This window comes from Staurois parvus, unplaced genomic scaffold, assembly GCF_062004578.1.
Source record: "Staurois parvus isolate SC_StPar_1 unplaced genomic scaffold, SC_StPar_1.0 ptg000052l, whole genome shotgun sequence".
NCBI classification, from domain to species: domain Eukaryota; kingdom Metazoa; phylum Chordata; class Amphibia; order Anura; family Ranidae; genus Staurois; species Staurois parvus.
In genome coordinates this window covers 1765562-1790037 of record NW_028317848.1, presented here as the reverse complement: position 1 = coordinate 1790037, position 24476 = coordinate 1765562, and the positions used below count along the sequence as shown (strand labels likewise).

Below are 24476 nucleotides of genomic sequence, written 5' to 3'. Positions count from 1 at the left end.
AGGCTGCCCTGAAGAGATGAGTTTTCAGGGATCACATAGAAGATGATAGCCAGGGAAATTATATTCTTCCTCTTGTCTTCTGGCCAATCACAGGACGTCCCAGAATCCTTATTTCTCTGCAGTGGCAGTGAGCAATCCTCTATGCCGCAGTCACATGACCACCGTTCACTGCAGCTTTCCCCTGTGAGCACAGGCTGGCAGGATGGCACGGCCCTAGGGGGAGGGTCCATGACACCCTGGACTCACAGGAAGCAGGTTGAATAATGCTATGGAAGAGGACTAGCAATCAGCCATGAGGTAGTGAGTCTGTGACGAACATCACTGAGAAAGTTAGTACTGAAATGCTGGACTTGGTTATTCAAATAAAATAGAAAATGTCTTTAAAAACAACCAGTCAAAAATAATTTTATTTAATATTAATATTCAGTCTTCATTTATTATAATTTCACAGGCTTATGTATGCAGTAATTACAGTACTTATAAGTGTACGTAAACCCTAACAATTAATTTCTCTTATTTGACTCCTTTTGGTCTCCTAAATATACTATTGAAAGTGGTTTGATATAAATGTTTAATAGGTGCAATAAATACTTGTTGATCCTGCCAGAAATGTTGTGAGCTGATAACTTTCTGTGCTCTCTGCCTGTGCATAAGGAGAGGTTACGGAGATGATGAGAGATTATTGAGATGAGCAGGGTTATGGAGATGGGGAAGGATGGAGGGAGGAGATGAGAAGCAGTTATGGAGATGAGGGAGGAGATGAGAGGCAGTTATGGAGATGAGGGAGGAGATGAGAGCCAGTTATGGAGATGAGGACAGAGGGAGGAGATGAGAGGCAGTTATGGAGATGAGGGAGGAGATGAGAGCCAGTTATGGAGATGAGGATGGAGGAAGGAGATTTGAGGCAGTTATGGCGATGAGAGGCAGTTATGGCAATGAGTAGGGGTTATGGAGATGAGGACGGAGGGAGGAGATGAGAGGCAATTAAGGAGATGAGGACGGAGGGGGGATATGAGAGGCAGTTATGGCGATGAGGAGGGAGGGAGGGAGGAGATGAGAGGCAGTTATGGCGATGAGGAGGGGTTATGGAGATGAGGAAGGAGGGAGGAGATGACAGGCAGTTATGGAGATGAGGACGGAGGGAGGAGATGAGAGGCAGTTATGGCGATGAGGAGGGGTTATGGAAATGAGAAAGGAGGGAGGAGATTAAAGGAAGTTATGGTGATGAGGACGGAAGGAGGATATGAGAGGCTTTAAGGAGATGAGGATGGAGGGAGGAGATGAGAGGCAGGTATGATGATGAGGAAGGGTTATGGAGATAAGGAGGGAGGGATGAGACAAGAAGAAGTTATGGTAATAAGGAAAGATAATGCAGAAGAGAAGAAGTTATGGAGATGAGGACCGAGGGAGGAGATTAGAGGCAGTTATGGAGATGAGGAGGGGTTATGGAGATGAGGAGGGAGGAATGAGATGAGAAGCAGTTATGGTGATGGGAAGGGGTTTTGGGAGATAAGGAGGGAGGAAGGAAATGAGGAGGAGTTTGGAGATGAGAAAATCTGTTTCATCTGTTATGCATCAGAAATGTAGTAGGCAGGGCTGACACCATGTTCTTGAAAAATCAGAGCTGTTTTGTTATTTCAAAGTGGAAAATAGGAGCATACTATGTTTCTAATATATCAACTATTATTTTTCTGTATTTGCAGCATGCTTAAAGGGATAAAACATGAGGAAACATGCATGTATCCAGAAATGTACTACATATCTTTGTTTATTATTTTGTCTTGACATATACACTGTATACTACACCTCCTGGTGTAAACCTTCTTCTGTTGAGTTTGACTTGTTTGTGTCACCTTAAACAGGACAGTTGCCGCCATTGTCAGCTGTCTGAGCTCATTTCTCCCAACTTCTAAATGTACATTGCCTGAGGTCAGACAATTGACAAGCCAGCAACTGTCAGACTTCATGTGACCTCTGACCCCAGACTAGAGCTGCCCATTCCGATTCAAGGTAAGCAAGGCAAATAAACAATCTTTCACTGCTATAAGAAGTAGTCTGACTGGTTCTCTTTAAGAAGGTTAACCTACTAGTATGTTTTTGGGGTGCAGGTGGAAACCAGAAAGCATGAGAGACATCCATGTCCTAGGAGTATACAAAAACATATGCATTTGCCAACTATTGCATCATGTGTTAAATTTATATACAGTATTTCACATGGAATGAGTACAACACAACTGGAAAAAAGGGTGAGCACAATAAGACAACATGAGAGAGACATGAAAACTACAATGCAGGTGGGGAGATTCTGAAACATCATTGGCAGAGGATGCTGTTGGAAAATGCGTGTCAAATTCATGATGACTGTGAGACACTTTCATTAGAACTACAGAAACCATAAATTTTATTGTCTGTCCCCATTGCTGCATCAGATTCTATAAGGTATACCACTGTACAGAACCTAAGAAACTTGCAATATGGAATCACCTCTTCCATATTACTGTTAGACTTGTTATTCTGAGGTTGTACAGTCATGAATTAATAATGTACAATAATAAATAATATCATTTAGCTAAAATATATTGTTATAAGTATAATATGGAATATTACATATATAAAAATACATTGGAACTAAACCCTCCTATTCGTTACTCCCAGGGAAGCTGCCATCTTAGCCTCTGTTTGATCTGCAGTTGCCATGGTGCTGCACATGTGATCAGTTATACCACCAGTCATTTGATGGCTTGACAGGTCAGTTGAGAGCACAAGGCAATGTGACAGTGATCATTCATGGCATGCCTTGAATGTAACTGTTTTTGAAAACTGTAAAATTGATGGGTTTAGTTTTTCTTTAAAATATAACAATGCAGGAGAGTATGATGTACTAATATGTGTGTAGCTATCACAAATGTCTTCTCTGATGTACTTATAAGGATATAAATATGACAAATGTCTTCTCTGATTTACTAATAAGTATATAGATATCACAAATGTCTTCTCTACTTTTGAAAATCTGAAACGTTAAGTATACTAATGTAGTGCATGCACCAACATTGGTCACATTACTGAGAGACAGACATTTTCAGAGTATCTACAACACTCTTTATGAACTCCCCTAATGGCCCAAAGCCACAAATCAGAGGTTAGCTGTGATGCATTAGCTACAACTGGCCACATTGATTATATTGGGGTAATTTACTAAGTTTAGGATAAAGAAATCTTATTATTAGTGATCCATAAAATCTTATAAAGGTATGGGAGACAGTGACTCCACATACAATTAAATCTATGTTGGATCAAAGCAGGTTATAAGTGTACAATTCTGTCATGCTTACTAAGGAAGAGTTTAAAATATGTTTTAATTATACTTTGGCAATACATTCCTTACAGAGTGCATTCCAATGAATTCCAATAATACCCCACCACAATAGTACAAATACTAGGTGCTGTCTTGGATGGAGGTCAGAAAGCCCAACAGTATAGTTTTGGAGAATGTGAAACAAGGGAGAACATACTAAATCATATATATGCAGGTAGTATCATAAGTGGAAGCTGAAGCAAAGATCCCAGCACTGCAAGGTTCCCCATTTACCCACAGCGCCATCCCATTCTACAATCAGGATATTCCTACATATGGGGTACTTCTATATATAGGGGCATAGAGAGGATTTACTGGACAGAGTGAATATTCACCTTAAAATTGACTGTAAACATAAGACTTTTCTTATTTTGAAAACGGGTGAGGATTTAGACTCCCTGGCAGGTTTTTACTGGTGCCTAGATTCTTGCTAGGTCCATTCTCTAGGTCCAAGGAAAATAAAAAAAAATTGACTTTGGCCAACAGAACAGGAACAGAGGTGAAATATTCCAATGGAGGCATTTGTTTCAATGACAAGTTCCTAATTGGGAATTTACTTCTCTTTGAAGAGATTTCCTTTCATTTCCCGTTGAGTATTCATAGTAAGGGAAACCTTCCCTATCATAAAAAAAAAAGTTGTTTTTACCATTTACTACTGTATCTAAAATATAAAACATAGGCTTTACATACATATATAAATAAGGTGAATCTGTATCCTCTTTGAATACTCAATCATGTAAAAAAAAAGAATAAATACAATGAGTAAATAAAATTATTATTGTTGTTGTTATTATTATACAGAATTTATATAGTGCCAACAGTTTGAACAGTGCTTTACAAAATGAAGGTAGACATTACAGTTACAATACAATTTGATACAAGAGGAAACAGAGGACCCTGCTCATTAGAGATTACAATCTATTATTATTAGCATTATTGTTAGCATTATTATTTTTAATATTATTAGTAGCAGTAGTAGTAGCATTATTATTGTTATTATTATTATTGTTGTTGTTATTATTATTATTATTATTATTATTAATAATAATAATAATAATAATAATAATAATAATAAACAGCAGGATTTTTACCTAGACATGCTTGGATGAATGGAGTGACCACAGCTTTGTATTATTCACTAAGCTAAGTTTAATATATTGTATGTAAATTGAGCTGCATTAGATAACACTGGGTTGTGTTATTTAATTGGTGTGGAGTGACATGGAGTTAAAATATCTGACAATCAATACATAAGGAAGTTTGATGGCAAGGAAAATATGAAATGGTTAAAAAAGATTTGCACTTTAAAAAGACAAACTGAGTGTGGCTAGTCACCAACACTTCTCCACCTTGAGAAATGAGCTGCTGTCTTTGGGTATTAGTAGGTGTCCTGTCTGTAGTTTGTATTGCTATATGTGTGTGTTATAAGAACCCTGCAGTGCTCCCTAGAATAGACACACTTTCCCACTCCTGACACTGCTATTAGTAAATAGCCACCTGCTGGGATATGTGCTTTGTGAACAAAAGGAAATGTTCTCTGTGTCCTGTGAATGAGACAATGAAAGTGACCCTCCTGGGGAGTTAACACGCTCTCTGCTTAGCATGTGTAATTAATAGATAGTCATTGATCTTTATTGTGCTGACCTGCATTCTACTGTATATCTAGTTACTGCTGGAAGGAAAAAGCCTCCATAGATAAACAAATACATGGAAGTATTGGCTGAGGATAATTAGCTGAGCAGATTGGTGGGTGCAATGTTGGGTCGTTTTTCTATATCTGAAATACAGAGGATAGTTATATTACAGGACAAGATAATTGGGCTTTGTATGGTATAAAAGGTATGCTATAAAATCCTGTAGGGTATAAATCATGGATGGTGTTCATTCTTCAAAACGTTTTCATTTTATTTATTTTATTTTTTTCTGTTTTGTATCTTTATTTTTTTAATAAGAATATTGATACATTTCTATTATGTTAAATATTATTACAAATATATCCTGCAGAATCACTGGCTTGTTGCCCATCACAAACACACATCCTCTCCAGAGAAATTCAAATTAAGAATCTGGGTGACACTGCCCCCGTTTGGATGAGTTAAGAGGAATCACGTGGCCAGTTGCTATAAGGTCAGGGTAGGGGGCTAATCTGTTCCAGCCCACAGTCCAGCAGTTCACTATGACAGGTGATGAGATTCCCCCCCATTAATGAAGCCAGTATGCTGGTAATTTATTTTATTTCACAGTTGTGCAGCTTATTATTTGAAAGTGTTTGTAATGTGTGAATCACACAAGGCAGATACTAGAAACAATGAAAAAGTACAGAAAAATCAGACAGGATTCTCCATTATATGGCAAAATAGTGTTAGTTTTTTTTCAGTGAGTACACCTTCTTTACTCGAGCTGTAAAATTTGCTTTATTTCAAGTTCCTTTCATATTTTACAATGCTTGCTGTTTGAGAAAGTGTGGTCAGCATCAATGCTAAAGGGCTGCTGAAATAAGAATAATTTGGCTCCTAAAAAGTGTACTCTTCTAAGCAGACTCCCACATAAGAGCAACAAAGCACAAGTACTGCTGCACTGTTATGTGGGAAGCACATGAACAACTAGATACACTGTGAGGGTTATTTACTAAAACTGCATGGTGCAAAATCTGGTGCAGCTCTGCATAGAAACCAGCTTTAAGGTTTAATTGGCAAAGCTTAATTGAACAAGCTGAGAAGCTGATTGGCCACCATGCACAGCTGCACCAGCACTGAGTGCACCAGTTTTAGTAAATCTCCCCCTATGTATATACAGTGCAATATATATATATATATATATAATTTATTTCAGGTACTTATATAGCACCGTCAATTTACACAGCGATTTACATATATATTGTACATTCACATCAGTCCCTAACCCTAAAGGAGCTTACAATATACAGTCCCTAACTCACATTGATATACACATATTAGGGTCAATTTAGACAGGAGCCAATTCACCTACCAGCATGTCTTTGGAGTGTGGAAGGAAACCAGAGTACTGGCAGGTACAAGGAGAACATGCAAACTCCAGGCAGGTAGTGCCATGGTTAGGATTTGAACCAACCCACTTTAGTACTGCTGCCAGGTGAAGGTGCTAACCATCTAGCCACTGTGCTGCACACACATATATATATATATACTAAGCCCAGTTGCATCAAGTTATATCCAGAAAAATGAATACGATTGTACATTACCTTTACATTCTGGTTACCATAGATAGTATACGTTTCCTTCATTTTTTCCCAGCTCATGACCATCAGAAACATCACTGTGTATGAATTACCACATTGCTGAGTTGCTGGTTTTGGTCGTGTCTGTGCAGGATGGGAACCTCACTCTTAGTGCTGAGTAGACACAGACCCCCAGTGTGATAATACTATTGTAGGGACAACTGTGATACATTTCACCAGCAATCCCTAATTACTTTGTAGCTACACTCAGCTATCTGTGGAAGATTGCTAGCTGGAGGCAGCCTGTGGGTGTAAAATGCATTTTAATCCAGACAGATCTCTCTGGTAGGGAAATGCAGTGCCATGGGTACAGTACTAGAGAGGAGCCCCCCCCCCCCCCCCCCATAGAGAGCAGTGCCATGGCAGGAAGAAGGTGAGTCGGGGGGATCCAACACAGGCAGGCTGAGCACAAACAGCAGGCTCTCTCCTCTGCACAGTGCCCCAGCCTTTGATCTCTCTATATTCTCTGCTAAGCAAAAAAAATCAAAGATTGTCCTGCATAAATCCATGCTTTCATGTATCATCCCCCACATAAGAGAGGATTTGCAGGCATCTAACTTTTTACCCTTTGCATGAAAAGCTCAGATCTATACTGTGTATGTGTAGAGAGCAGGGGGATCTCTGGAATACATTTGTTGCATGTTTGCTATAGGATACACAGTGTGCAGTGTTTAATAATCTGACTGCCATCCTGGCAGTGACTGTTCACTGTCACTCTTAGCAACCAATAAGATCCCTTGTTTCTTTTTCCTTTCCTCTGAAATAAAGATGAACCTGGACTGTCTATGGTCATCAGCTTCATGTTTTGCCCCATTCCTCTCTATTATATTTCTGATTGGCTCAACTGGTCCTCTGGTTGTTTTTTTAATGTAATCTGGATCTTAGAATCACTTCACTATTCCTCCTCTGAGCTCTGCCATTAGGTTGATCAACAAGAGCAAAAGTGGTTCAAAGGTGTCGTTGTTGCTTATAGCAACCAATGAGATGTAATCGTCTAAATGAAGCAAATCCATCAGCCATTAGGGAACAACTCAACTTCCAATCTTCTTCGATCCGCTTGTAGTAAAATATTCAATGACAGACCTGCAGTTGACATTGTTTTCTTTGCTCTCTTTATAATTACTAACTAATAATTAAATTAGATACAAATTATCTCCTCGTTGTTTTACAGAAACAGCAAAATTCGTGCGAATCCGATTACATCTGTAGGACATTTGGATGGATCCCCAGATTCCTCCGTGCTGGGACCACCAATTTCTTTCAGCCCTCCATAGACTTTTTAAAGCTGCTCAATATGTATATATATATATATATATATATATTTAGACTAGACAAAAAATAGTTATTTGGTATATACTTTAATGACATGTCCAATCATTGTTAACAATGCGATCAGATTGTGTGCAATGCGTTTCCATCATTTTATGGACATGGACCTGGTTTCCCCTTCACTCCAGAGAGAAAATCTTTAATTATATAGAAGATTGCAAATTAAATGATCGATCTCAGCGAAGATCACAGGACATAAAATGTTTTCAAAGTGAATACAATTGTATTTATCACAAATCACTATGGGGTTCATTTACTAAAACTGGAGAGTGCAAAATCTGGTGCAGCTGTGCATGGTAGCCAATCAGCTTCTAACTTCAGCTTATTCAATTAAGTTTTGACAATAAAACCTGGAAGCTGATTGGTTTCTCTGCAGAGCTGCACCAGATTTTTTACTTTCCAGTTTTAGTAAATAAAATCTTATGAAAAACGTGATCGCACATATCTGTAGATTCGTATTTATAGACATTGAGCCACATCCAGTTGACGTATATATATCTGCATATATCATCAGACATTAATGTACACATCCATACCACACACCCAGGAAACAACTATTATATTCGATTTGTATTAAATTCGTTCCATCTCTTATAATTATAATTGTTTGGCAGCAGGCTAATTACTTTTCGATGTGTCCACATTTTAAAAATAAATGTAAACATTCCAAGCCTGAATAATATAATCGATTCAACGTGCAAACATTTTAATTGAGTATAAATAACAAAACGGTGCAAAAAAAAAGGTTCCATGCTCAAAGTTCGTTGTAAATGGTATTTATTAAATCATATTCATGTTAATATATACAAAGCAGGTGATCGCTTAATTCAATTATTTAATATATACACAATTATTTTATTGTTAATTTAGTTAGAATTTTTTTTATTATAAATAACCTGTGGGATTGTTGGCATGTTCGATTACGAATTGAATTAAAATAAATGAAATTCTAATTCGTTTCATGCTACCTGATAGTAAACTATTTTGACTATAGCTACAAGAAAACTTAAGGGGGGCATTCCGTTTAGAATTAGGGGACAAATCTGCCTGATCTTTTGTTAGTACATTGAATATTAATTAAAAAATAAAATTCTCATTAGGGGATTAGAACAGGATCTCCCTATCAGAGTATTTGTATTTTATTTCATATTTTCTATAAAGATGATCCAGTTTTCTGGAATCACTGAAGAAGATGAGATGGATGAGTGTGAATAGTGGGATGGTGGATGCAGTTGCTGGGCTGCTCATGTAGTCATTATTGAATGTATCAGCTTCATTTTTGGCAGTTGTCATGTCATTTGATGAGCCCACCTCCCCATTCTCTGGGGTCTGCTTGTTTTATTGTATTAGGCAGGGCGATGTTTCACTGCTTTCACCTAGTACTGTGATGGTGGGGAGGCTGGCTATGCATTTACAGGACAGGATACCCCCAATAAAAACAGAAATCCACATGGAATCTGCAACTGGATCCGACCAGTGATAGTAGCTGGGCTAAAGGCACCGATTCAGAGAGCGCTAAATTGACTTCTATCTAATAAAGAAGTGAAAAATTACAGACCTCCAGTTTAATGTTTTGACTCCAAGGAACTAAAAGTCATTCCGAACCCAGCACTCCATAAAACATCCTTCTCAAAATATACTCCCTTCTCTGATATTATAGTTGGCATGGCACAGAATCGGTTATAAATAGCCAGCCAACTAGTGATCGGTGTTATTGAGAAGGGGGATTTCTTTTTCTTTTTTTTTTTTTACCCAACGGGGAGGTGTATCTCCCAATGCAAAGGCCACTTTAGGTTGTGCGGTGAGAAAAAAAAGTAGCGGTCCCTTTAAGATCCAGTTGCTATCCAAACAGAAGTAAACACAGCGGGCCATTAGAGAAGCTGCAGAGGGGAAGGGGGCGTGTCCAGCGCTTGTACTGGGGCGGGGATAGAATGTTACAACGGTGGACGTTCAACAAGTGGGAGTGGCCGGGGAGATGTTTGCAGCTGGAGGGCGTGGCTCAGTGAGCAAAGCCACTCAGGGCTGAAAATGTGATGGATCTTCCAGGCTGATCTCAGACTTGCCCCAAACTTAGGAAGAGTGAAAACAGAAGAGAGATCAGTGAGCACGGGGAGCGGACTGCTGCGACTGCAAGCCTTGCAGGACTGGACTCCCAACTTTCCCTGACTCACTGCACACTGCACAGCACCCAACTCCTGCACTCCAAGCCCGAAACTCCCACCGGGGACACATGGAGGACTTACACTGACTTCACGTGGGGGACCAAATGCGTGGATGTAAATGCCAAGGCAGAGAGGCTGAGGAGCTCATCTGGACATTGCGCAGTGAAGGAGCTGTGGGGAGCTGCAAGCTGTGGTAGGTAAGTCACCAGTGATTGTGAAGGATGAGCTCCAGTGTGTGTGGGAGGAAGGGAGGGAGGGAGGAGAACATGACCTGGGCTCATCACACCGACAGACCGCACACTGCTCACACCACAATGCCATCTATTATCAAGTGCATGGCACACCAAGCTGGCCACCAGTACCAGGACCCTGGAGTCACACTGGAACAATGCAATTAGCCAGGCTGCCTACAGCCAGTCCTCCTCCTCAATTTGCTGGAATTTAACTCATTTACACAGGGGCTGATTTACTAAAACTGGAGAATGAGAAACCTGGTGCAGCTGTGCATGCTAGCCAGTCAGCTTCTAACTTCAGTTTGTTCACTTAAACTTTGACAATAAAACCTGGAAGCGGATTGGTTTCTGTAGAGAGCTGCACCAGATTTTACACTCTCCAGTTTTAGTAAATAAACCCCTGTGCTCCAGACATTCCAAATGTGGATTGCAGCCTCTGAGGATTCTTCTAGCCTGTTGCAATTAACTGACAAAAAAAGAAAACACAGCAAGGGTTAACGATTAAGCATAATTACAATAAATTAGATTAGTTAGCGCTTTGGTGCAATGTCCAATTCAATCCAGGGGGGCGCTGGCTTTGTACCTGGGTCTTGCTAATCACCTGAACTACAGTTGACTTCGCTGCGGCACAGGTTGGCGACATTTGGCCTTTCCCCCTCTAGAAAATGACATCCTGTGTACAGTGTTAAAATTGGTTTAGTTGACAGATTAGGCGTTTTTCTTAAAACGTGTATTTAGAATTAAAACACTACCATTACTACTAAAAATTATTATTACTATGATTATTATTAATAATAGTACGTCTTCCTATTATGTGTATATATATATATATATATATATATATATATATATATAATATCAGTAATAGTATTAGTTGTAGTAGTATATTATTATTACTATTATTATTAGCAAAAATACGTCTTCTTATTGTTTATATATAATAACCTCAGTAGTATTAGTAGTAGTGGTAGAATAATAATAATAGTACGTCGTCTTATTGTTGAAATATATATATATAATGATCCTATATATATAGATAGATACATATATATATATATATATATATATATATATATATAAAATCTCAGTAGTAGTAGCAGCAGCAGTAGTATAATAATAATAGTACGTCTTCTTATTGTTTACATATATATAGTAATAGTATTAGTAGTAGTATATTATAATTATTACTATTATTAATATTCGTTTAAGGTCTAAAAATGTAACCAATTTACTTGCATCAGCTAAATTTAGATTGCAGCAAATATTCCCAAACGACCTGTCAGCAGTCATCTTCTATAATGTTTATTCTTTGGAGATGGATAGGAAACCTGCACTATAAAATACAAATATTCTGATTGTGGACGATTAGAACAGATTATGGCAAAGTGCAGAACACATGCTGATACAATGTAACCTGTCTGATCTTATTTATCTAAATCACAGTAGGATTTTACTAAATACTACAAAATGAAATGAATACCTGTGCGTGCTTGTTATATGAGCGTCACGTGTTCACGTTTCCATAAACACATTTTACCTGTAACATTAGAAAAGAGTTTTAGGTAACTTGTAACGAATTTGCGTTACTATATATATATATCCTATTGGATTACTATTCGTCCAAGTTGTAAAATAAACCGACATACACCATGATCAGGCGCAAGTTAGTTTGTGACCTTAATATATCTATTTTGTGTTTGGGGACAGATGAAGAGCCCTGGGTCCCATGGTACAAATGTCAGCTATATTATATAAACAGTATATTTTCTGTATAGTGTAGTCATTGTTAGTGTTTCCAGTAATAAATCGATAGGAAAAGAAGTGGAGACAGTTCACTTTGCAAAGTGTATATTTACTTTAATAAAAAAGATAACGTTCTGTTCAATCTGACTACACAACTGTGCAAAGAAATAAAAAATAGAGATGAGCTTTTACTACACCTTATTTACTACAACGCCTTGCTAACAGCCTTCACTCCTTTAGTAAATCAACCTTTTTAATTCTGAATCTGCTATCAGTAAGTTATTGCAAATCACAGTTTAGGACATTTGATGATATAAATAAAACCGAGTTCTGGCTACTAGCACAACTAGCAGAAACCACATAAAAATGACACTTGCAAGAAATAAACAAACTGTAACAGCTTTTAGATACAGGCAAACACATATTCCTATTAAAATATAAATATATTTATATATATATATATATATATATATATATATATATATATATATACTAGTGGTAATCTGTAATAATCACAAAGTACTGTACGTGTAAGTTAATATATACATGTGATATATATATATATATATATATATATATATATATATATGTGTGTGTGTGTGTGTGTGTGTGTGTGTGTGTAATAAATCCATATATTGCACACAGGACAAGGTGGATCTTAGCAGAAGGTACATAATGGAATGAATGTATATACACAATGTAACCATTTGGGAATACAGGAGTGAGAAATATTTCTCTGGGGGTTTGTCAGCAAAATTTAGTCATAATTTCGTTGTACATATTTAGATGTCCTGGGATTTTAATTTCCTTTCACGTGCCTGTACAAGGTTCCAGGGAGTAAGTGTAGGGGCCATTAGCCCAGCAGGTGGTAATACATATAGGATCCATTATCCTATAGATCTCCGAGGAGTGTGTTGGATTGTGCAGTTGAAGAAGATCACTGAGTATGTGTTGTAGTGAGGGGAAGAATTAAATCAGGAAGCCCCCCTCAAATAATTATCGATCATGATTATCAGAGGACGCTCCAATCTACTGAAAGTTTATCCCAAAGTGTGCAAATCTTATAATTCCCTTATTCACATCTAATCCCACCTTCTTATGTTATTTTACTATTGTATTTAGTTATAGTACTGAATAAAGTTTGTATAAGTAGTGCAAGATAGGATTCTGTAACTTAAACTTTCATTTAATGTGACATCGAAAGAAAGCAAATCTATCGAATTATTTTGTCTTGTTCAGCATAACTAAAATTATCAGTAAACTTCAAATCGCTGAAATAAGAGTGGTTTTGGGGAATTTCTAACTTCAAATAACTGTGTATATCAATTTTACAGCACTGATATAGATAGATAGATAGATAGATAGATAGATAGATAGATAGATAGATAGTTTTGAGGAGCATCTGAAAAATATATATAGATAGCTTTGAGTAGCATCTGAAAATGGGGGTGGGTTGTATATAGATAGATAGATAGATAGATAGATAGATAGATAGATAATTTATTTTATTTTACTTTTTTTAAGCTGGTATTTACTATGTGTATGTGTAGATAATAACAAAATATTTAACTTCAGTTTTAATTAAAATCTAGTATTACATTGCACACAGCTGAGCACACAAATCAGTCCAGATAGCTGTATGTACATTTTGAGCTGTAATTTCTTATTTGTTTCAGTTGAATACATATGCAGACCTGTCCTGACATGTGATCGGTTTTATTTTCACAATTTACTAGTTTAAGAATTCTTAATACAAATATTTGAAGGTACGATCCATGTTATTTCATACTGGGCCACACCATAACACTGTTCTATGAACCAGTTGCTGCTGTAATTGGTAGCTTTCTGCTCCGGTGATTATCGTGTACTTAAACTAAAAACTGTTGAAAAAAATACAATGTACTAAAAAAAACAGTTGGTGTCGAATTGCTGTGACGCTCCAAGCTTTAAATGGAATAGATTCCTCTAGTGGAACTACAAGTCAGAGAGGATGGCTTTTGGAAAATGCTGATCTCAGCTGCTTTCCTACTTCATGTCTCTAGCAATTGATGAACGCCTGCAGAACTGGGTTTTATAGTAGAATTAGGCAATGCATGAGTCTGAAGTTATCTTGGGACATCAGGCTTTGTTCTGGCTGCTGTGACACCAGAAGATCCAGACAATGGGGTTGATTTTCTAATCAATTAGAATCTGTTAATTTTGCAAATAAATTACCCTATCAGGTGCAAATGACAATCTTGTTTTTGTTTAATTCTCCTAATTGGATTGGGTATTTAGGGTGAATATTACCTCACTGAATTTAATAATGTAGGCAAACGTTCACCTTGTTAAGTGAACCTTTTCCTTTGGACTGGGCACACATGGGCAATTTTTGCTGGTGTGATGGCACTGCTAAAATCTCCAGAGATTGCCCATCATGAATCGCCAGCAATCACTACACATACACACTCACTCACAATATGGAGCATTGTGCTGCTAATAACAGTTAATGGCTACTATGTACTACACTCCAATATATCCTATCTGTTGCCATCAATTGTTGATTGCTTTTGCAAAAAAGTGGATTTAAAAAAAGATTGGACCTGGATGTATAAGGAGTAAAAGTCTTTAGATATTGTAGGCTACATCTTCCAGGCTTTACATGAGGCTGGAACAACATTTGGTGGGTCTTCAGCTTTACAAGGTCCAAACTTATATGAAGCAATGCTACAATACAGTGCCCAGAGACATTGAAGCAACTTTACTAAAGGAGTTGAGAATGTTCACTTTAGAAAAATGAAGATATCTTTCAATTATCTAGTTATGTGTAGATGAAATAAGCAGGAATTTGCCTATCACATGGTATGATTGTTAAAGAGAATTTTCACTTTTTTTTGAACATGCTCATCCTCTTAAGTAAATTAGCCTCAGATTGTCAGGGCATGCTAGGAACTGCACTTATCTGTGCCTTGTATTGTAATAGCACAAATGGCAAGAGGTTGATAAGGCCTCCTTGTTGTGAGGAGCTGAGGTCAGGGTCCCTTGGAGGTGACAAGGGGGCAGATGATCCAGTGGTTGGGCCTCCTGTGTGGCTTCTCCAAAGACCATCTGGAAGAGATCTGGCTGTAAAGTGGGTTTGTTTAGAACCTGTAATTCTGGAGGAAAAGTGTGTCTTCTATCTTCCTAGATTGCCTTGATGAATGAGTTTTTGGTGGAAAAAGACAAATAGATGGTCTTGAGTCCCCCTCCTCCTTCCCCTCTGCTTGTGTAGATTTTAACCCTTGTTTTGTGAGAATGTCCAGCCATTGATCATCACTGTTTTCAATGGGGTTAATTTACTAAAGGTGTAAAGAATGTTCACTTAGCAAACTAAAGCTGTGTTCATTTTGAATGCCCATCGAGGTGCAAGGGGACTTGAAAAAAATTCAGAGCTTTGCTTTGCTAAGAGAACATCCTAGGCTCCTTTAGAGGAATAGTATATGGCTTTCCTTCCCCCCAAGTATATGAGTTCTCTGCAACTGTATTGTATATTAATAAAGCCATCAATCACCATACCATAGTTTAAATATATTACATATTAGAGAACAAATACTTACATTACCAGGGTCATTACAAGCTTATCTTTTCTGATGAGCTTCACAAATATATCAACAGAGTCAGCAAACTATCGCAGTTTCCAGACTTACCATTTCTTTACAGAATAACCACACAGGTGACAATCAAAAGGAACCAAGAAGCTCTGAAATACTGGGAATGAGGGCTTGGTTGAAGGGTACAAGCTACTCACAGTTCCTGAGACAAAAGATAAGGCTACCTTATTTTTTTATATAATATAATAGACTGCAAATGTGGATATTTGCAAGCTGAGATCACAGGTCTTATTGGAGCAGGTATTAGCTAAGTTTAAGGCTACCTGCAGACATAGCACAATGATATAGAGAAGGGAATTATTTTGTATCAAGCATTCATTTGTCTTAGAAACAAGACTCATATGGTCTATCTTCCTTTAATAAACATTGCCAGAATCTCTGCTCTGTTAAACTGGAATTTTACATCCGATATCTATTGAACAGACTTTTCACATCTTAAGATCATTAAATGATGAAATGCTGTTCAAGATTTCCTTCCTCTGGAGGCATTGTTTCAATAATATTTAGCATATTTCCCATACATATTTTTCAATTATTTTCCAGTTTATGAAACCAGTTTAGAGAAATCAGTTATAAGTTGTAGCAGTGTCCCCTTACCCAGCCAAACACTTTACAATGTGATTGTACAATGTTTTTTGATGTACAGTTTTCATATAGGGCCTATCTGACGATCTTCATGCAGTCAGCTAGAGCCTATTAGAAGTGTACAATCTCAGTTCTGTCTGTGGTTAGTCTTATTCTTAGAATCAGGTCAAAGAGAGGGTTTAAGGTGTATTCAGACCCCAAAATGTAGTTTTTTAAAGCTCAACTATCCTTTTATGTGGTGGCTGCATTAGTTTTCATTTTTTAAGTTTTTCCCTTTTATTTATACCTGGTGATTCTACCAGTAACACACTTCCTGTACTAGGGTGACAACATGCACTGTATATGGGGAAGCAATGTTGTCACCCTTTGCTGCTCTCCCGATTTGGATTACAACACCTCCCCCTTTTCATTGTGGTTACATAGAGGGGTGTTGCTTTGTAACTCATAGGATATAGCTGATGAAGCTACTAACATTGTTTGGGATTTCAGTTGGGTCTAAACAAAGTGATAAGGACATTGCATTTCTGACAAATTCTGTACTTGCAGAAAATGTACTTAGCCTGAGAAAAGAAAACTAATACATCTATCACATGTAAGGACTGATAATGTGAAATATATTACACATACGGTATGTTTTTTAGTTTAAATATACTTTAATGGGTTTGACTATAATGAGCTGATACTAGATTGGTTGCTGCAGATTAAGACGTGTCTCTGATCTTTGTAGTAGTTAATCAAAGGTTTACCAACTAATGCAAAGAAAAGCAATGCTATGCAAAGCACCATAACTCACAGCAAACCAATTCTAACCTTCATAAGAGCCCGGGCAAAGAAAGATGGCGGTAGACTGGTTGTTATTGATTACTTTCTCTGCATATTAATACATAACAATAAAGCACAATACACAATAGCAACCAATTAAAAATCACCTTTGCTTTCCTTTCATTTCCTGTTGACAGATGATATTTGATTGGTTGTTGGTAATTACAACATCACTTGTTGCCCTTTGAACTATCATAAAATTCCACTTCTCTACATTTAAACACTCATCAAGATCTGGCTGTTTTGGCTGCACAGAAAAACAGAACTTGGTGAATGCAAATTTGATTCTATTTGTACAAACAGATCGTACAGGAAATCTGTACAGAAAGAAAAGTGATGTCTGTTGTTGCTGAGCTGCTTCTGCTAGTTGCCTGTCTATCTCTGGCTTTAATGCCTACTACTCACACAGAACAAGCATACAGCAGCCAAAGGGAGGAGAGTCAGTAATCCAGAGCTGCATTGCTCTCAGAAGTGAGAGACTGTTCACTTAGTGAAGTAAATGTTAGTAAATACGATGAAGCTGTGTTCACTTCAATCAACCAATATTGTGTTAGCAATAGTATTTTTTTTAAATTTACCTTGCGCATGATTAGATATTCAAATTGACAGCTGGTTCGTCTGATTTACTAAGACTCATTTTGCAAGTTTGACACTTTTGCAATCTCTGTTTCTTTATTAAATTAACTACAGTGACTTAGAAAGTGCTGAAGACACTGGATCAGCATGACAGCCAGGCATCTAGCATATTTAGACATGTTAGTGATGGCAACTTGTATACATCTTCATCACTTGTTTTTTTTATGACTTTTTGGCCCACTCTTTTTCACATCACATCTCATTACCAGTGATCACAGTTCAATGCAGAGGTATTACATTGGTAACAGTTGGTGTGGTGGTACTACAACTGTCAGTATGCATGGCCATGATGATACATGTAGTGCCACAACAGCTGGAGCACTAGTGGCTGACTGAGCTTTATGTAGAGAGCAGTTTCTGGTTTTATAGACTTCCCCTTACAAATAATCTCATTGGTGCCTGGCACAGTTTCTCAAAGCTCTTCACTCTCGTGCTGTGAGCCCAAATAGCAGAGGCTGCTTAGTCCTTTTGGTTCTAATTAGGAGAGGTGAAGTCCTTTGGAAAACATTGTTCCGAAGATCAGTGCTCACTGTTACTGTGGCCAAATGAATTCTTCCCATGTCTTGAATCACTTTGCTTTGACTCTTAAAAATACATAAGGAAATTAAATGCACATTGAGAATAAATGCACTTTTCTCTCCTGTTTTCTTCTCTTGCCTACAGGAGTTGAACGTGGTTGGCCTATCGTTATACTGGAGCGGATCCAGTGCCAAGAGCAGAGTGCTGGCTAGTGTGATTTGAGAAGTCTGGCAATATGGGTAGCAAAGCCCTTCCAGCCCCCATACCATTGCATCCTTCCTTGCAACTGACAAACTACTCATTTCTGCAGGCCGTCAACACCTTTCCAGCAGCTGTGGACCATCTGCAAGGACTCTATGGACTCAGTGCTGTACAGACAATGCACATGAATCATTGGACTTTGGGCTACCCCAATTTGCACGGTATCACCAGGTCCACCATCACCGAGATGGCAGCTGCTCAAGGCCTTATGGACGCCAGATTTTCTTTCCCTGCCTTACCCTTTGCTACTCATCTCTTTCACCCCAAACAAGGAACCATTGCTCATGTCATCCCAGCCATGCACAAGGACAGGCCCAGGTTTGACTTTGCCAATTTGGCCATTGCTGCAACCCAGGAGGACCCACCAAAGATAGGTGACCTGGCTAAGCTCAGCCCAGGGCTTGGTAGCCCCATATCGGAGATCAGCAAATTGTCCCCAGACAGGAAACCTTCCAGAGGGAGGCTACCATCCAAAACCAAAAAAGAGTTTATCTGCAAGTTTTGTGGAAGACACTTCACTAAGTCCTACAACTTGCTCATCCATGAGAGGACCCATACAGATGAAAGGCCTTACACATGTGATATATGCCACAAAGCCTTCAGGAGACAGGACCACCTGAGAGACCACAGGTAAGATCTTTACATTATACCATAATGCCAGTGTTCTGTAGTAGATACATGGATTTCCAATATAATAGACTATATAATAATACAGCAAAAATTACAAAAATGTAAACATCAGAGTGTACAGTTGGATAGCATTAAAGCTTATTTCCAAATGTGTATTAATAGGTCACAGGACCTGGTACAAGATATGAACAATACCCACAACCCCCTCATTTCTTACAGAAATTTTTGGAGTCCAGTTATATTGTAAGAAGGCCTAGTAGGCCCACTAGGGGATATAATAATGGCAATGTGCAGAAATAAATGCTCTGTGGATGGTATATAAAAAATCCTCATTATCTTTAGGCCTCTAAGCATGATGGACCCAGGCTCATTTGTAACTGGTTGCAGACCGGTGATGTTTTACCATTTATGAAAAATACTTGGGACGATTTACTAAACAAGTAAAAAATCTTCACCCTATTAATTGCATGACTATTCACATCAAATATCCAGTCACATGCAGATGAATTAAGTAAAGAGGAATTTTCACATGATTGAAGTGAATATTCAGTGTTGGGTGAAGATTCTCAACTCCTTTAGTAAACCAGTCCCAGTATATTCTAAATTATTATATTTGTTGGTAGGGAATCGGTGGATGTGGTCATGAGAGAAATACTTTTTTCATGTTAAAAAGTATTAATGAAAGATGCAAAAGCTAGACAATCACTGGTCAATTAACTACAGTAAATATAAAAATGCAGCAAATCAATATGTATGTTACACAGAAATGATTTGAGTAAATTCTGATATGTAACAGCACTTAGTACATTATTTCTGGGTTTTTTTTGCACTGCCTTATTAAATAGTATGATTGATCACTGGTAAATTTTATCCACCTTCAGAGATCATTGGACTTGCTTGTACAGCCTATAACTGTATAATTTTTATGGGAACACAAGTCCCAGCAAACATGACCTGGCACATTGAGACTAAGGATACACCTCCATTTTTTTCTGATATTGCAGGGTTGTGCCTTACTCTGCAGTTCTGTTTTTCTGAGGCCAGTCCATTTATTTCCATGTTATTGGTGACCAAGTGGACCTCGCCTATCAGTGCTACCCAGAGCTGGCATCTCTTCTAACACAGGCTGTAACGTGTTTTAAATGATGATTTATGAAAAATGGAGTAAAAGCTGGTTGTTGCCCCTATCAAATATATGCCATGGGGATGATTTGCTAAAGGCAAATAGACTGTTCACTTTTTAAGGGAAGATGCACTTTGCAAGGAAATGTTCCCCAATGCTCAGTAAATTTATTTTTTATTTATTACAGGTACTTATATAGCGCCGGCAATTTATGCATTGCTTTACATATATATATTGTACATTCACATCAGTCCCTAACCCTCAAGAGGTGTACAATCTAAGGTCCCTAACTTACATTCATACATACATATACTAGGGCCAATTTAAACCGGAGCCAATTAACCTACCAGCATATCTTCAGTGAATGAGGCGAAGCTCTGTAGGTGTCCATCATCCAATCATGTGCAAGCAACATGTTTTTTTTTTTTTTTCCTTGCAAAGTAAAACTTACCCTGTGAAGGTGAACAGTATATTTGTCCTAAGTAAATCAAAAATATTCCTGTAAAATTAATAAATGAATGTAACAAACAATTTTTATGAAACATAAATCTGTACAAGTGCAGTGCAACACTTAATTCATGCCTGTGTCGTGTTTGCTAGTGTCGTGCCCTAAACCAATACACCTACTCATAACATATACGGTATGTGTAGCCTTCTTGGCAAAATTCTGGGTGCCGACCACCTACTCATTCAACGTATGGAGTATGTGTAGCCTTCTTGGCCCATGAGTGCAGGTTTTGAGACTTTAAAAGGAAACTTGATTTTTGTCTATAGGCAACCGCTCCATATTTGCTTCAGTTTTTATAAATCACCCAGTGACAGGTCTTCTTAGAAATAACCAAGGATGACTTTTGGACCATTGGTCTTGCTGCACTCCCAGCCTACAGCACTGATTATTGTTCCTCTTGTGTCAATCATTGTACTTCCCCTACTTTGAATTATGATATGGTTCAGATGGGCGGAGTTTAATGCTTGTGCGTTCGTACGTGCGATAAATCTTTCCTATGTAAATACATATCCAGTGTTATAGTCTGATTTATGCACAGGGCCCAGGTTTTATAGCTTCTGAAGTGAAATTGTTTCAGCAAGCTCCCAGACAATGTATTTACAGGAGCTCTGGAGATAAGGCCTTGCAAAGGTTGCTGTTCTTGTGACAGATAGCGGCACAATGTATACTGTTTGCCTGCTGCACAGAGAGTGCAATCAGTCATTGATCAGAATCACCAATCTGTTTTCAAGTGGCCCATTCTGCTCAGTGCTATCATAATGACACACTGGGCTATCTAAGGTTAATGCACTCCATTGATGTGGCTCTCATCCGCATTGTTTACGCTTAGTTTTTAATTACTGATTTCTTTTATTCCCCTCCCCCCTTCAGATATATCCATTCCAAAGAAAAACCCTTCAAGTGTCAAGAATGTGGGAAGGGATTCTGTCAATCAAGGACTCTGGCAGTACATAAAACCTTACACATGCAGGTGAGAATGGCCCGTTACAGGACCTTAAAGTAGTATGAAATCCTTGCTCTAAAAGCACGTTCTCTATTTATATGCATTTAATATTGTTATTCATACTATGTTTTTTTATGTAGCTCATTTATAAATTAGTTTTCTTAATAACACACTATTAAATGGCACAGGCCTTCCCCCTAATTTCCAGTTGGCGAGCATACACCCTCTCTCTCTTTCATGCTTGATGATAGGGCTACATCTCCTATTAACACTTGTGCATGCATTGGCAATGCGCATGTGTGATAGGGACCAGTCATTCATAGTAGGTGGGAAGGGAGGTGGGCGGATCACAGGTCCTATTCAGTTCCAGCCTCTCTGTGCTGCCTGCTGTGTTGGTACACAGAGCAGCTGGTTGTAATGTAGACATTGGGGAAGGGGGGTAGGGGGAAGAAGTGTGTTCACAGTGGTGGCTCCACTGAGCCTGCACTAGTAGTAGGAGCCAATATTACAAAGGAAAGACTGTTAAAGTATAACTAAAGACAAAACTTTTTTTTTTTAGTTTTGGACAAAGTGGAGGGGACTAGAACACCTGTTAGGTTTTTATTACTAAATCTGTTCCCATTAGAGAGATTCACCCTGTCTGTTTGTGCTGATTACCATTATCATTGAAATTAAAATAAAATCACAAATTTTGGCCTGTCCCCAGAAAGGTAATAGAGGGGAAATCCTCCAGTGGGGACACTCATTCTTGTGACCTGGGGGGGGGGGTGAATTCCCTTAGTTTGCAGGGATTTCCTTTCACTTCCTGTTTTGGCTAATGGACAGGGTGTCAAGGGAAATCGCCACAATGAGATACAGATGGCAAGTTAAAAAGCTGGCAGGGGTTATACCCTCCCTTACTCTATCCAAAATAAAATAAAAATAGTTTTGCCCATAGTTAAAGGAAAATCATTTAAAATTGTGAGCTGAATTCACTGACATCTACATGGGTCAAAAACAAGCTTAGATGTGAGTGTTGATATCTATGTTTTGGTTGTTGTTTCTTTTCAACATTAGGGGTCAATAACACTTCAAAAGGGCTCACTGACAGTACACCTACAGCAATCAGTCAAGGGGGTATGCTTTCCTAATTGGCTGCTATGGCTATAGTACTTTATTTTTACCAAAATAATAAAAATGTCAATAATAATATAATTATATATATATATATATATATAATAAAATGCAATTATAATTTTATAATTATATATAAAAAATGTCTCTTTTATTTCCCTAAACTCAAAGCTGTTCCTGCCTATCTGTAAGCAACTGAGAATTAAAGATGGGCTGGGAAAGTTAAGTAATTAACCAAAAATAAATGAAGTGTTTGTTTTTATTTCCTTTAAACTGTACAGTAACAATATTATCAAACCCAGATATATTTACATCAACATGTACCCTACCCTAAATGTCTTCAGATAGAATATCCTTGCTACTGCAAAAAATATGCCCTTATCTCCATAAATTAAAATGGTAATTTTAATATGGAATTATATCCACTGTATTTATTTACCAGATGGTATCTCAGACTTCTTTGGGAAAAGTTATTTATTTATTTTTACTATCTTGCCCATCCAGTAGTCCCTTAGACATGCCACATGAAATACTTGATTTCATGATATATTGATATTTAAAGGGTAACATGGGAGGTTATTTACTAAAACTGGAGAGTCCAAAATCTGATGCAGCTCTGTATAGTAACCAATCAGCTTGCAGGTTGTATTGCCAAAGCTTAACTGGACAAGCTGATTGGCTACTATGCACAGCTGCACCAGATTCTGAGTGCACCAGTTTTAGTAAATCTCCCCCATGGCATCTACTTTATTTTAGCCCCTAATCCTTATTTTCCTAAAACATCACTGAAATTAATTACATTTTAATTAATTAAAACAAATAAAAAATGGAAAAGGAGAGACGTGTAAAGGATTAATCCTTTGCTTGCTTCAAATCTGAACAGGAATCACCCCACAAATGCCCCACATGTGGAAGGACATTTAATCAGAGAAGTAATCTGAAAACTCACCTTCTTACCCATACAGACATCAAGCCCTACAATTGTGAGCAGTGCGGCAAAGTATTCAGGCGAAACTGCGACCTGCGAAGGCACAGTCTGACACACAGCCCAAGGCAAGACTACTAGAGCCGGAAATAGAGCCCAGCCACCCACTTGAGTCGGACACAAGAGCCCCGCCCCTTCACCTTTCCTGCCCCAACTCCAGCTCTTGGCATGCAGTGCCGGGGATAGGACTTATGGGAACTTTTTGGCCTGGACTTGCTTTACGGACTGGACTTTTCAGATCATCAATACAGCCAGACTGAAGCCTACTCTCCCTCTTGTACAGATAAAAGCTCATTTTAGAGCTGTGTATATAAGTACTATTGTGTTTTTTATTATTATTGTTCAGTTTTGATGTACAGTGGTACAGAGTTTTTTGTTTTTTTCGAGAAAATGCCTTAAAACTGTAAGTCAAAAATAAAAATATAATTTTTTTCTATTTATGTTCCCATTAATTTCTAGAAAGATCTGTTTAGCATTAAATACTGATGGTTATTCCTTAAAGTGTTACTAAACCCACAAAAGTAAAATCAGTCTGTATATGCAGTAAAGCATGCTTGTTATACTCACTGTGGAACCTAAGGGGTTAATCATCTGCATTGTGTAAAAAGGCTGTTTGATCCTGTCTTCTCTGATCCTCCCCTTCC

The 24476-nt window shown here is 37.9% G+C and overlaps 1 protein-coding gene across 3 annotated transcripts; it reads left to right on the top strand.

The window, feature by feature from the left end:
- The first annotated feature begins 9955 nt into the window (after positions 1-9955).
- On the top strand, positions 9956-24268 carry OSR2 (odd-skipped related transciption factor 2). 3 transcript variants are annotated; one of them, XM_089666427.1, is made up of 4 exons: positions 9956-10295; positions 18414-19160; positions 21662-21761; positions 23731-24268. In XM_089666427.1, exons 2-4 carry the CDS (start codon positions 18505-18507, stop codon positions 23911-23913), a joined length of 939 nt encoding a protein of 312 aa, XP_089522553.1. In that variant the 5' UTR covers positions 9956-10295; positions 18414-18504; the 3' UTR covers positions 23914-24268. The 3 variants fall into 3 exon arrangements, with proteins under 3 accessions (XP_089522553.1, XP_089522551.1, XP_089522559.1); XM_089666425.1 differs by having other exon boundaries at positions 9956-10299; XM_089666433.1 differs by having other exon boundaries at positions 9957-10299; positions 23813-24268.
- Positions 24269-24476: the final 208 nt, after the last annotated feature.

Excerpts from the sequence above, each read along its gene's own strand:
- OSR2 (XM_089666427.1), top strand. The coding sequence starts at position 18,505 with ATGGGTAGCAAAGCCCTTCCAGCCCCCATACCATTGCATCCTTCCTTG. Across the intron at positions 19,161-21,661 it reads GACCACCTGAGAGACCACAG|ATATATCCATTCCAAAGAAA; the intron begins GTAAGATCTTTA and ends TCCCCCCTTCAG. Across the intron at positions 21,762-23,730 it reads ATAAAACCTTACACATGCAG|GAATCACCCCACAAATGCCC; the intron begins GTGAGAATGGCC and ends AAATCTGAACAG.